This window comes from Tauraco erythrolophus, chromosome 16 (assembly GCF_009769465.1).
Source record: "Tauraco erythrolophus isolate bTauEry1 chromosome 16, bTauEry1.pri, whole genome shotgun sequence".
Taxonomy (NCBI): Eukaryota; Metazoa; Chordata; class Aves; order Musophagiformes; family Musophagidae; genus Tauraco; species Tauraco erythrolophus.
In genome coordinates, this window is record NC_141480.1 from 16,688,655 (window position 1) to 16,704,254 (window position 15,600).

The 15,600-nt window shown below is 38.6% G+C and overlaps 1 protein-coding gene across 1 annotated transcript in view; it reads right to left on the reverse strand.

The window, feature by feature from the left end:
* Positions 1 to 15,600, reverse strand: part of SLIT3 (slit guidance ligand 3) — a 526,008-nt gene that overhangs the window by 118,681 nt on the left and 391,727 nt on the right. Inside the window, exons 15-16 of the mRNA XM_086621882.1 lie at positions 5,222 to 5,372; positions 3,939 to 4,013 (exon numbers count right to left, since the gene is read on the reverse strand). Of these exons, the coding sequence (XP_086478008.1) occupies positions 3,939 to 4,013; positions 5,222 to 5,372 (226 nt within the window). The remainder of the gene's footprint in view (positions 1 to 3,938; positions 4,014 to 5,221; positions 5,373 to 15,600) is intronic.

Consider the following 15,600-nt stretch of genomic DNA (forward strand, 5'->3'; position numbering starts at 1 on the left):
TACTGAAGTTGCCTTTTTTTTTTTTAAGAAAAAGGTATATGCAGACACATTAACCTTTTAGAAACCAGCAGAGTAATCTTAGCAATTTAATTCCTAAATAAAATGTGGCATAACTTTGCATTATGGATCTGTGACCTTTAAATTTCTGTATCAAGAATTCAATCTTGTCTTGCATTAAAATGTATTAAATCCTGGGCTGACACATCATACAATAAAATTCAGTTTAGGAGGAATATTTACAGACAGATTACACCCCAAAAGCAGTTATGTATTAGAGGTGGAGTTGGCAGTACCACCTATTGCAAAGGTGGTCTGACGCTTCTCATTATTTTTTAATGTTTACTTTATAACATTGGCAAGATTTAAAAGAATGAACTATCTGATGTTCTTTTCATGTTTAGAAGTAAATACTTTATAGTTTTCTTTTTATTTTTTTTTTAAACAAAATAAGGGAGCTCACCTATTCCAGGAAATAAAGCTAACCAAAATATCATTTTTATCATATCTCAAAACTCTTGACATTCTTTTTGTGAAAAACCCAAAGCACTCAAATAAATTCTGATTTAAAATTTGTTAATTAGTGACTACCACGTAGGTGTTTTATTCAAAGGATGTATCTTCCCTTTGAAAATCTGTTAGGATTTCGCTGAATTCTTAGTCTTTAACAAAGAGATTTAAGACTCCTGCCACAATCCAAAGAGACTGCAAGACATTTTTTTTTTTTTTAATTTCAATTTTAGGAGCTAATTTTCCAGATATTTTTTTCTCTTCAGATGACATTCTCCAATGTCTCTCAAGACAGCGCAGGACACTGAGCTACAAACTATGCAAAGTTTGTGACTGGGCACATTTCTCTATCCAAGCACCTACTCTACCAGTCCCAGGCAGTATTAAGAAGTAATGTCCTTGGTTGGGTAGAGAGGGGGCCTGAGAGATCTGTGAAGGCTATAAAAACAGCTCAAGGCAAAGCAGTGGAGTAACTGTGCATGAGGGCTAGCAAGGGAGCCTGAGTGAGAAGAGCAGTTTTGTCAGCGGCTAGAGAGAGGTAGAGAGAAGAGGGACAGGACACTGGCCTTACGCTGAGGCAAAACATGGTGAGAACAGAAACCACACTGAATCAGGAGATGAGGAACCTAGCAAGGGACTGGGACAAGAGTCCAACTGAAAATTATTATGTGACTATATGATTAAAGAGTACTTTCACATATACACACTGGAGCAACCCTAATATCGCAATGCCAAATCTATGAGTACTTCCCTTTGGAATCTTACTAGAAAACTCAAGAGACCGTGATATGCCACAACACACACACAGATACGGGTGACTGATGGAGCTCGAGTGACAAGAGAACAAATGTGAGCATACACCAAGAACACAAGTAAAATCTGAATCGTCCTTAAGGTCCAATTTACAGACCACCTCAGATTGTTTGTGTTATAAACCAAAGCTATGCTTAAGCATAATGTAAGATGTGGAGGCATCGAGCTGAAACACCCATGAAGAGAAAGGAAGAGCTAATTCCTCTCTCTCTGGAATTATGCTGGAGCTTTACTAGCCACAGTGGAACTACAGTACTCTTAAAGCAGTTTCTTTGCCAATTTCCTTGACACAGATCTGTCACTGGTACTGAACTGAAATGAAGGACAGTCAGAGGGCAATCATTCAAATGCGCATTCAGATATCCAGATTCCAGATATTCAGATTCATTTCAGAAGAAAGTGAATTACAAAGATTAAATAAAGAAAAAAGAAAAAAAGGCACTGAACGGTTTGCCACTCCAAAGGTCTGAACCGCTTTAAGTCTAGGAAGCAATGCAATTTCCAGACAGATTCCCTCACCTGCTGTTTTCCTTTAACACTTCAACAAACAAGGAATATGATGAGATAGAGTCAATATTGCCAACTCAAAACCAGTAAAATTTCTTGTCCCTTACATACAATGAAAAATGGTGGTTTGATCAAATCTTCCTCCTTAATTTCGTAGCAGCACTAAGCAGTAAGTCCTAATGAAGAGTGCACGCATCACATTCCTGCCACACACACAGAGCTGCTGCATGGGGACCATTAGCAGCTGCAATCCCACCCACCGGTATTTCCTTACGTTTCTCTTCTTGCATGATGGAGGGAGGCCTATTACTAGCAGAGGGATACTTAGTAAATGCCAAAAAGTAACATAGAAGGAAAGAGGTGTTTGCTTGCTTGCTTGCTTGTTTTTTTCCTGGCAACCGCTTCCCTTCACAAAATGGAACTAGTAGAACTAGAAAAAAGTCTCATCCAGCTTTTTAAGAATCAAGGTACTGACTAAGGTTATGGTTGAAATGTTGCTCTGCCTATAAGAAAAAACACCCTTTTCAGAAAATCCCTTTTTTCAAATTGAGATTCTTCTTTATGACATCAGGTAGAAGAAAAGAAATTAGCTCAGCTACAAAGATTACCTAAAGAGCCTCTGCTTGGATGCTGCCACGAAAAATCCATATGACACGCATTTTTTATGAGGTGTAGGGCACAACTTCTTTTTGCCATGTGTTTGAACTGCACCTGTATACCTCAGTTCTCATTGCCTACCAAGAACACAGTAGAAAGATTTTTTGTTTCACAGGAAACAAACTCCTAAAAAACCTCTCATAACTGTTTCATGCTGCATTTATGCATAAAAATGCAGCCCTGTTGAGGCATCCCTTCCACCTGAGTGATTGATGGGAACAGGAAGGACATCACCATAACTTGCCTCTGGTGAGTTTCAAATAAAACGAGAGAAATTATCCCAGCTATCACACCTCTCCAATTTTCAAACATAAATCCTGAAGGTTTGATGAGGACAGATGTGTTCCAACTTGTGTACACTTTTATACACCATGCATTTTTCATTCCCATTTACTCTCTACTTATATAGACAACAAAGCACTTCAACAATGTCAACAACTTTTTCTAAGTGCACTGTAGCTATAACTTATGTGTCATTCATAAAATACGAGGCTAATGCATATGATCAATTCCCCAAGCCTGATGGCCTGTACTTGCACAAATACAATCCCCACTCCCAAACCTGCAGTGCTGCATCTGAAACTCTTGAAGAGATAAAACTGACATAAGAATCTCACTACAGTTGTCTCCAAAGCCCCTGAGATTTTACATGGATTCAAATGGCTACGAAGCTCCAGATGGTAGAAACCATGTGAAATGAATGCAGAACAAAAAGCCTGGTTGGTTGGTTTCCTTAAATCATCTTGACTCTACCAATAAAACCTTACTAAAAGTAAACAGTTAGGTGAGACATTAGCAATGGGGCCATAGGGTTAAAACTTTAATTAACTTAAGAAAGATCCATTTAGAAGACTACCAGGAGGTATCTAACATCTTATCCTCTTTCCAAAACACAGCTCTTATTAAATATATACATTGCACAGTGCCAGGACTCAGGCTGTTAACAGAATTATACAGATACATTTGAATGACTGATCTCTAAATTAGCTGATTGATTCTCCTCTCTCAAACAATAATGATCAAAAGAAGCTGCCATCATCTATATCATGTAATATTATTTTCCTTTGACTATTTGAAACAATCACACTAGTTGGAGTCGTGCAATACATTCAAAACACAAAACAAAAAAATGCTAAACTTTGTAGCCATCTCTAACAATAAGCATACATCTGAATAAATTCTGGGACAGAATTCCCTCCAGTCTCCATGAGTCAAAGACTTTAAGAAATACAGCCTAAAGAATACTAAAACGTCAGCCTAGGGATCTTCATCTGTCACTGTGATTTAACTGGGCCTGTCCATCTAACAGATAACTCATTCAGTTTCCTTAAATTCACATTAAAAAACCGATTTCTGCTACTGCTGTACTAAACTATAAAAAAAAAATCGTCCCTTCCTCCTTCCTTATAATCCAAGGCAGCATTTATTCTAACAAGCAAGTGACTCAAACTTACATTTTTCTGAGGTTAGGCAATTTCTTGAAGAGTCCGATAGCTTCCAAAACAGAAATATCATTGTCATTCAAACGCCTGATAGGAACAAACAGAGAGACATTTAATACTTCACAGATGTCTATAGATATAGCTCTGTGACATATAGGGCTGCCACACAGAGAACTATGACCTTTGTTAAGCAAGACACTATCTGCCATCTCTTTCAGACTCCTAGAGTGAAAAGAGTTTAGCTTTGAAGGAAAGAGACATAGAAGAGTATCTATAATAAAAGCTTGGGATGTGTTTCAGAGTGTAATGCCAGAGGACAGTGTCACAATGCCTTCTTTTTCCAATGCACAGGATAAGGGATTATTAACCTTAACAATTACACAGTCTTGTTTGCGTGACTAAACCTCCCTCATGCATCCTGCTACAGAAGACATGTCATTGGAGATGTGGTTCATGTAAACAGAAGGAATCTGATTTCAGGTCCTTTCCCATCAAAGTCTACTGGTCTTCAAAATTAATGCAAATGCCACTGTCTTGGCAGTTTGGGGATGCAAAATTCTTTCTCTGATTATATGTAGCTCCATTTTTCTGTTTCTCGATGTCTCTCCTATTTTTCTATTTTAACTTCAGATCAACAATTTTTAAGGAGGTTTAAATAGGATACCTTAAGTATAATAAATAGAATACTAACACAAAAAAGGAGCTGTGTTCAAAGGGTCTACTAATATAACAAAAGAATGAGATTCTCCAGTTACTAAATAATAAACGTGTTTTCTCATACTCTCTTTAGCAGTATGTTATAATTCTGAAGAATCTCTAAAAGCAAATAAATTTCATAAAATCACTTATAGTTTAACAATATATTAGTTTCAGTAAGAGCCATTTCACTCAAGTAGCAGGCACTGCTGAGATGGAAAGAACTCCTGATCACAGATTTAACTCAAAAGTGTTAATCTATTTCTCAAATAAAAATGATCAAATGCAAAGACAAGGGACTCAAAGGTCGAACGGAAAGGAACCATACAGCTTGGGCCACATAACAGGTCAACACTTCAAGAACATGCACACAGGCAGCTGATGCACAGGGCCATGGCTCCTTTCTCATCCCCACAGTTGGCATGAATTAAGGAAATAAGAGAGTTGTGGTGCTCCTTTGAAATAAAATTAACTTCCCTTTCTCACACAGGGATTAAAGTAGAAGGTGCCTTGAATTGGTGTGAGTCCCTTTTACAGCCTTTAAAAAGTAGGAAAAGCAACACGCCCTGCTGAGCACAGCTTGGAGAGCCAGCACTTACAGATCAGTAGTATATTCAGGAAGGTGACCGGGTAATCGGGTGAGTTTTTGGTTAGAGCAGTCTACAATTGTTCCCTCGCAGCGACACTTCTCCGGACACACAAGGTCCATGAAACACTTCCCAGTGAATTTACTTCTGTAATCCTCTGACCCTGCAATAAAAGAAAAATACATTCCAGCAAACAGTTGCTGATAACTGCAGCAATCAGAGATTTTATGGAATCTATTCTCAACATCGCCTCCTGTCAGCTCCCAGCTCCCGCATACAATTTTAATACTTGCCAAAGAGTTTTGTTCAGCAATTTTTCAAATTACTCCCAAGACTAGCCTCTGTTTTTTCACTCTTTCCTTGATAGATTAATTCCTTGTCTAACGAGCCTAGCCGTTACGGTATTTTTTGAGGCACGTCTAATTAGCTGTTGGAGTCTGCTTCGAATGAGCTCCAGCAAAGTCACTTTTTCCCATTTGGACCTTAGTCCAGCAACAGGGAAAAGGGATCTCATGAAAGCAGGAGCTATCCTGGTGTGTTCAGAAGATAAAGAATTTTAAAAAATGTCATTAATAAGCCCCACGTTTTTAGACCTCAGCTATTAGAGTTATTTTTGAGAGCGATCTTTTATGAGAGAACCTTGTCAATTTTCCAACAACTAGATACCTTTATTAACTATGTTAAACAAACAGCAAAGGAAAGTAATAGCAGTTTAAATCATTTTGATTTTAATTAAGAAACGGGTAGACCATACTTAGTGAGAAGCACTCCCTAATGTACCATTATACCATGATTGCCAGACCTCTTTGACTAGGTTTTTGACCCGTTCTAATGAAATGCTTTTCCAATTAGGCTCAGTGAACTAATCTGTCCTTTTCAGGTTTGGTTTTTCTCTTCTAATAACACCAGGTTGGAAACTTGATCTCTGTGCTTCAAGGAAACAGGAGTATTAATAAATGTGTATGTAAGCAAAGTGTTGCCAAGACCCCACCATGCAATACCTGCCCACTCACTTCAAATTTCATAATGGAAGCACCAGAATTGTCTCAGGAACCTTGTGTAATGCCCAGTAATCATAATCACCAAGAAGTATTTTTTAATTTTTTCAGAGTTTTAAAGGTCAATTGCAAAGATTTCTCAGGAATGATCTGAGCAAGTTCAGTTTTTAAGAACCTGAAAACAACAATAAAAACTTAAATCTGAGCTGAAATTTGTTTTCAGAGACTTGATGACATTAATCATGTGCTTCCTCTTCCCAGACTGATAAATACATTAGGGCTCATTTCATGACCACATACTATTTTCTATAAGAAAAAAGAAGTCACCTAAACCCATGATTACGTATTATGTTTCACATTACCTCCACAGGGTGATGCAGTGAAAGCAAGCAATTCTGCAGGCAATCTAACGTTTTGATTCCACAGACACACTTCAGATTAGTTTTGTAATTGCCAACTAGATTATGAGACACATCACACACAGCTTTGTACATTACCACTTGGGTTGTGCTAAATACTTTGCATGTTATCATGCTTATTGTAAATTATACATTTAAAGCGAGATTTTGCTACTGTTTTTTAGTTTGACAGCACAGCACTTAAAATATTAGGACCACTTGGCATTTTAAAGAATTATAAAAATACAAGCCTTTCCCCACACCACCATCATTTAAACTCTTATGCTTTCAAAAAACCCCATCTGATTTCCAGTCCTAAAAATTCCAGGCTTGATAGTCAGGCTAAAATGTCAAGCGATGAGCGTATTATGGCTTGATTATAAGAACATACAGTTATTCCTTCTTAAGTCTATGAGACAGTACATTTGGTTGTTTATGATTCCTTGGAAATAATGCCAAAGATGAACAGTTCTCAGGACCAGAGTTCATTAAAACTGCTACAATTACAGTACACCTTGAAAAATCCACCAAAATTTTTCAGTGATCAGAAAGCATCTTGGAAATCCCCAAATTAACCCTTGAAGAAGCACTTCTAATTTTCATTGTAAAAGTCTTTGAAAGAATAATCACAAAGTCATGAAGTTACACAGGGTAAAAATTTATTAAGTATAATTTTTAGTCTACTGATGGATACAAGATTCATTTTCCTATGGGGAAAAAAGGATGGGAAAGCAAGTGGAATGCTTTATGAAGGAGAAAAAAAAAAGGTATATAACATAAGAGGCTGAAAATCAGTTTTTGGTTTTCTCTCAAGCTTTCTGGCAAAGTAAATAAAGAACATTTACCACATCTTGACTTAGTAGTATCACTCTCTTGATGACATACAACTTTCCACATTGCATCAGCTATAAGAAGCCGATCTTGCCTGGGCATCAGTCCACTGCCTCCATGCTTGCAACAGGAGAAAGCCTTCTCAGCTCAGTGGGAGTGGAAGGGAGTAAACATCACCTTTGTACTTTTCTTTCTTTCTCTCTCTCTCTTTTTTTTTTCTTCTAAATGAGTTTAAATAAGAGTTGCCCAGCTAAGCACTGAGTCAAAAGTAACCAATAGCACATATATGCCTAGCAAGTACTCAGTCTTCTGTTAGACTGTGAGGACAGCAGGAATCACCTGCCAAAGACTAGATAAAATTTACTATTTGACCTGAGCCTTGAGATCACTTGGACAGGTGGCTGCCCTATTAAGATATTCCCATCTGGGATACTAATGTGAAATTCAGCCATCTGCTTGCAGAGCTATTTAAGTGCATATATTCGTTTCTACACACAGGACTTCATCAGTGTACTAGTGCAGGGCTCGGAGTGAACATGACGGGATTCAGGAAGTACAATTAACCACCACATGCATGCGATACTTCTTGCACACTATAAAATCATCTGTGGATAGCCATGGAAAAGAGATGCAGGACAGGCACCGAAGAAATACTTGGCTTCATTTTACTATTCCAGACCAACCATTTGGTCATTTTTTATACCTGGAAGCACGTGTGCACTGTAGCTGAGAACTCTGTGAAGCTTGGCTGAATGTAAAACACGACCTGGGAGTTTCTACTAATTTCCAAACTGAAAAAGAATTAAATTTGGTGTAAAATGAGAAGCCAAGGCAACAGCAAGGCCTATGTTTAACTAAAGGCAACTGTGTTTATCTGAATTGCTAGTTACTCTGATAACACTTTCATTTCACAACCTATGTGACACCACTATCAGATACCAGGGCATTGCAATTCCTCAGTATCATAAAACAAACATATATGCCATTCTACAAAACAGCAGTATTGAGATAAAGAAACACCACATTTCCAAGTACTCGAAAATTTTAAGTACCTTTCTAATATCCACATGGAGAAATTAAGCAACAGAGACAAATATTTTTTGTCCTATTCTTCTTATTAAGCATTGTTTAGCACACCTGATTTCGGCTTTTAAAACTTAGCTTTGCCCAAGGGCCTTAAAAGGAGTGCTGGATGATCTGTTCTGGAAAAAAACAAGCTGTCTCAACAGGGGTTTGGATACTGACCTGATATACTCCCTCTAGAAAAGATGGATTCAGCTGCCTCAAATTTGGCACCAAAAATATGATCACAGAGATGACTTTTTATCTGGATAAAAAGCAGAAATCCTGACACTCACTTCTTCATGTAACCACTAGATCACAATTCTCATAGGTTTTCAGGAAAAAAAGGAAGTACATTGTTTGCCATAATTTCGCATCAGTAGCATGAATTCTTAACAGTAATTACAGAGAAAATCTAAGAATCTCCAATGTCCTCCTTCTGATGGCTCCACACAGATATGCAACAAATTTGAAAGATAAGGCAGTGTTTCCGCATAAGAAAACTTCTGTATGAGGTTCTCAAAGTCCTTTATGAACAGCTGTAATTATCTTTACATAGAGGGCAAGTTAGGCAGAAGTACGTTAAAGATCTTATCTAAGCTGTCAAAGCTAAAATGGCCCATTTGGGTATGCTGACTCAGCTTTGTGCTATGTAACTACTGGATAATATTGTTTTCATACAGGTCATGTTACCCATGTCATTTCAAGAGATAAAAGATAATGCTCTGCAGAGTCTTTTGAAGTTCTTTGGCATTATACTTCTTCATAATGAGATGCCAGCATATTAAGATTGCTCAGATCAGGCCCAAAGTTACACTAAGTAGCAGGCATATTGTTACAGAAACGGCATCCAAAGTGTACCTCAAGGAGAAGGACCCAATGGACAGTTCAAATAGAGAGATGTAGCTTACATTGTTTATAAGGTAAGAAGATAAAAATGATTTTTCATCTCTGTAGGTATGGCTGGAATCACCCTTGGATCATATTAATCAACAGGATGCCTAAATTCTTCATTCTAAGAGCAGTTAAACAGATTAATTACTTAGAAATGGTTATTCTGCATGCAAGCCCTCTGGAAAGTCTGTCACAAACATCACTAGGGCTCCCCCCTGCAGTGCCCGGGAGTCTGGTTAAGCAACACTTCACCTTTTTCATTTTTTCCTTTGAGAAAAGGGGAATCTCTCACCTTTTGATGCTTCTGAAAACAGCAGAAGTATCCCAGCATGCCATGCGGCAGGGAGTATGCAGCCTTCCATGGTGCTTGACAGAACCATGTTCAATTTGTATTGTTCTACCACATGGTTAGATCAAGCACAAAGGAAAACCCCATGAACAGCCAGAGTCAGAGTTAGGCAGCGCCAAAGAGAGAAGAGCGTTGAGAGGAAGCAGCATGGAGAAGCACAAGCTGAAGGTTCACGGAGAGCTGCTCTCCACTCCACCCATGCAAAAAGGTGCTGGATACAAGAGGTCATCCTTTATGCTACAACTGCAGGAACACCCTGGAGCACAATCGTGGTTAGTGTACAAGAACAGAGCCCAGGCGAATTCAGACAGAACTAATATGACAGAAAATACTACCAAAGCACTGCAAACAGCTCCTTCCAGGAAGGATGTGCACCTTCCACCACATATTGAATGCCCAATCTATACTGCTCTTTATTAGTGACTTACTCTTCTCCTGGTGTCTCCTTTCAGTAGAAATGCCATTTAGCTTTGCTCCATTTATTTAAACGCAATCTTAGAAATACCACAGCTCATATTAATCATAGTAGATTCCGAGCTGATGGCCAAGCTCTGGCATTAACTGCTCCCCAAGCTGCCTTTGAGGCTGATTTCAGCTCCCAGTGGCCTTTCATGCTGGTGGCACTTACACTGATAATCTGTAATTACCACCCCTTTCATTTTTTTAACTGCATTTTACGACAAAGTAGCACACATGCTACTACAGACATATTAAGGCAAACAGGAGTATTTTGTTATTCTGTCTCTTGGCATAACATTTGTTGGGGTTTGTACATTATTTGCTGATGGAGGCATTCTCTCTTTCTGACATCCTGGATTATTTCAAAGCGCTTTATTTCTTGTAACTCATTCCTGCAACTTTGACGTATAAAGCAGGGCATTCAGTTTTGTCTTGACTGCTCCCACTGAAATACAACTCCCACTGACTATAATGTCAGCAGAGGTATGCCAGTGGAGAGTGCTTTTGAAAGTCTCATCTCAGACGTTCTTGCAGGTTTCATGAACGAGAGGAACTGGTCAGAACATTTTGCTGGACTTCAGGGAAGGTCAACACTTGTGCTTCTAAAAAAAATATTACTTTCCTTAGTAAGGGGTTTGCATTGCCCAAAGAACAAAGTCAGCATCGAGCAGATTATTCAATGGCTACATGGAGAACAATGCAAGTACTTGAACAGAGATGACATAATACAGCAAGGGGCTCTGCTTCACCATTCTGCTATAAACCAGCATTATTATGCAGTAAGTCAACACACAATTACTTGGGAACACTAGAAAATAAGTACGGCGTTAACTTAGTCACCTCACACCGTGGGTTTGAGTACAGCAATGAAAGTAAGGCATTTGATTTACTGTCTATCTTTACAATCTAAGAAAGAAGCCAAAGCAGCTTTTTAGGGGAACCTAACACAATAAACCTTCAATCTCCACAAGGTGTCAAACTATCCAGAGCCCTAACTGATACAAAGATTAGTAATTTTCTTTTGTGACTCATGCATCATGGCACAAAGGCATTAATTTTCTTCCATGATTCATTCAAAATATGCATAACCCTGGAATCCACATGTCATTTATCCAGAAATTATACCTATAACTAGCATTACTGCATATAATTTTGTATGGCTCTAGCGAAGAACGATGCAGAGTTCCATATCCTTATTCCAACACTGGTTTAATAACGCAGCAATTCTGGCATGGGCTCTTCAAGTAAATTTATCCACAGTACTCTGTTAAGCAATGAGAAGTAACAGTTCATATCTTCCAGAGACTTTTATATCATATACTGATCTTCAGTATTAAGTGGAATATCTGTAATAAACTCAGTAATTTCAGTGTCAATGAACTCTTTCAGTCCTACTGGAAACAAATGCAGTCAGAGCCCTGCAAATGTTTCCTGAGAAACCCCATGAGAATATTTTGAACAAGTCTCTAGTCCTCTGCTGCACTAATTAAACATCACTTACAATAACTGCCTAAGCTAATCATCAACTACAATGAACGAGAGGTACCAGCACACAAAGAAAAGTCTGCCAAAACCCTAATTTATGTCCCCAGAATACATGAGAGGCAGAATACTCCACAGGCACATTCTGGCCTTTCTGCTTGTTGCAGAATATTGCAAAAAATGTGCAGGAACATAGCCGCCTGCTTTTTTTTTTTTTTTTTTCCACAAATAGAAGAGAAAAAAACAGGGAAGCACACTATTTTGCAAATTACATTTTAAAAATAAAATTCCATACGCCTTTACATAAGACCATTCTGCATAAACATTTAACAAAAAAAAAAGGTTGAAAAAGGAATGATCATCTCTCCAGATATTTGCTAGTTTTCACGAAAACTCCCACCCTTCAGCTACACTCTACATCCATGCAGCATTGTATGGTTTCCTTTTAGTGCTAATTCACCTCCAGTAATCTGAGGTCTTTTTGCTTATCAGTCACTGAATCCACAAATTCTTTGCTAAGAACACATATATAGGACCCTATTTTTAACTGTCCCATCAAGCTGTAACACCTCAGGAGACTAATTTATTGTCTAATTGCAAGCTCAAACATTCTTGCACTGGATTTAGCTGACTAGCTCTCTTCATACCAGTGCCTCTCCAATCATTTTCCTTATCTGATTGAAGTGACCGCTATACACACAAAAAAGTGCCAACTTTGCGTTTCTGGTGTCGCTCAGCTTAATCTCAACACACACAATGGCAACGTGAGAGAAGAGGACAAACTTTGTCCCACCTTAGGTTTTGAGGTATCTGAGGTACCAGAGTAATAGCTCAGCTTTTTGCTGTAGCTAATGAAGATACCTCCAGAGGACAACTCAGACCTCTAGTGAGGAATCTATATTGCTCTGTACTCTGCCTACATGAGGAATCTAGGGCAACTATGTTATTTGGATGCCTAAGTGATATGGATACATCTGTGATTCAACATTCATTCACCCTCTTTTCATTGCCTCTTTACTATAATTGCAAATAAGGCTGGTAACAAAGCAGTTCAGATGTTTAGGTTTTTTGAAGACTACTTCAACTTAAAAATAAAATGAAGTACAGTCTTAAAATAAACTTTTTAACTGGGACATGTCAATTTACTTTCTTACTAAGAACCACACTCTGCCAAGCAGACCCACCAGCTCTATGTTAAGCTTATGCTTCCTTGAATAAAATGTCTTCCCTTCTGCCAACTTTCCCCCTACTGCAGTGCAGGAAATCTTCACCATAGTGTTCATCACCAGCTAGTGAAGGATTAGAGTAACTGAAATAAATATTAACATAACGATCTGAATTGCTATCAAAGATTTACAGAAAAGGGAGAGCTATAGTCAGTGCACAGCACAGTCAAATTACTTTTTCAACAGGAACATTTCTACAGTACAAGGGAATTTAGCTCCATTACTATTGGTCATAGGGGTGTTGTGTTCTCTCATGACTTCAACTTCAGAAAAATTTCGTGCAAACCAAAGCTCAGATATACTCTGCTGCAGTGTATGGTGAAGACTTCAGGTTCATAATTATGAATTCATACTAGGATTTAATCTGCAGGTGATTTGTTGCTGTTAAACAACCTTCCATTCAGAAAGAGTTATTCTTATGCACAACAAAAACATACCCTCAGTTTTGCTACATTTAGAGAGTTTCTGAAGGGACTTGTGCTGAGTCTGTGTCTTTCAGTGAGGGAAAAAAAAAATGTAGAACACACAGCATTTAACGGAACAAAACCAAATCAAAACACAAAAAAAACCCCACCACAGAAAGAAACCTGAATGCAGTTAATTTTCCAGTTGTCCAGATCATAGGCAATGTTTCATATTCCTTTCCCTCACTCCACTCAAGCAAAAGCCCCGCTGAGCACAAGTTCTCTTGGCTTCAGACAAGATTTCTCACAAACGTGACCAGGCCTAGAGCATCCTGTGCAGGACTGCCAATCCCCACCACTGTCACCTCCGGCATGGAGAAACCCACAAGCTGTCAGGGCTTGGTGCCTGCTCAGGCAGGAGCTGCTGGAAACCAGAACGGTAAGGGCAGGCATAATTGTAAATCCTCCAGCACATGCCACCACAGCCCCGTAACAAGGTAGGCAAGAGCAGGTGGATATCAGTGCTTTTCATCAAAAAAGGAATATGAATACATAGTCTGTAAATGACTATTTGCTTACTAAAAATGAAAGGACTTTGCAAAGTCGGCACCAGAGTGACTGGCAAACTACAGGAACAACTGAGAGTGTTTCAATCAGAGAAACTATGCAAGATCTGGATTAAATTCACTTGCCTTTCATGACATTTAAACACTGGTTGAGGAGTAACAACATATTGCACCTTTCATTTTGAAAGCTCAAAGTGCTTAAATAGAGTTTACATGTCACTAAGAGCAGAGAAGGGGATAACCTGGGGAAGCCAAGGGACAGGAAATGTGTGAACTGCCATGGGGACTGGACAAAAAGCCCTGATGTGAAGCCTGTGTTCTCCTGACTGGGAACACTCCATCTGTCACAGTTCTTGCTTCTAAAGCTGAAACAACGCAGAAAAGAGAGAAGGAAATTTCAGGTGATCACAAGTAACAGGAACTCTGTTCCGAAGTAGACAGGTAACCCAAGAAAGGTGAATATGTATGAAGACAGAGGCTGGAAAAGACGTAAAGAATTGGGAGGAAAAACGCAACTAGTAAGAAGAGGTTTCATCAAATGCCTTTGAAAATTATGAGTGAACAAACAGCAACTACCTTGCAGTCTAATAACAGGGGATAGAACAAGAGATATGAAACTCGTCCTAAACATGCAAGCTCTGGATCCATAGGTACCACAGAGGATGACTTTGATTTGGGTTGGGTTACCAAGAGGCAGTGTCCAAATCAGAGAGAATTGTGCTGGCAGATAGTTCATTGTCCTCCTTCTGTTATTCCCTGTGTTTTTTATTTGTACAGCACTATCTGGAACTGAAGCAACTAAAGTCAGTTAGATATGATGTATGCCCCAATGCAAGAGGAAGCAGGAAGATAGGTGTACTTCACAGTATCTCAAGTAGGAATCTTACAAATAAGATTCTCATTTCTAAGAATTTGAAGATAAAAAGCTTTCATGGTGTGATGCTCACAGATCTACATATGCTTTGATCATTATCAGAAATGGTTTGTGTAGGCATGGCAGGTGTAATTTTCATTGTTTTTGAAATATACAATATACTGAAAAACACAAACATATCACAGGGAAAAAAAGATATACAGCTGAATACAAGGGCATCTCTGCAAAAGCTATTTCATACCCGGTGTCACACAGCAATCAAGGATCCTGCCAACTTCTGAAGTGACAATAAGCCACCACAGAGACAACACAATCTGCTCATAGATTCATCTTCCTTCCTCCTAAAGCCCAGAGCTGCTTTAGAAAACAAAACTGCTGTGTAGTGAACTTAATCAAATGCTACTGGGCAGATTTTTGTTGTTCTTTTTTCCTCACTATTCCTACTAAGAACAGGACCCTCCAGTGACCTAAGGCTGGCAAGTACCATTGGATCCTTAGGTGGTCATAGTGGGCAGATGCAGTCAGAAAGAAAATGATCATCAGAATTTTATTGTTGCCACTGAAAATTACTATTTCCCTTTTTTAAAAGAGAAGAGAGAATTAGTCACAGTCTGTTCCTCCAATTTCTTTTTCAAGAAAAACCTTTTTTAGTCTCAGCTTCTATAACTGTGGGGAGTGAGTTGAGCAAGGAGGAGGTTTATTTTTATTTTGGTGCATCACATTAAATGGAAAGCAGAAAAACACAGGAAATAGCATCTATTGCAATCTGAGGCTTAAGCATATTTGATAGTATATTCAACAGCTTTGCCTGTCTCACAGCCCTGGGCAAAAACATGCCCCTTTCCCTG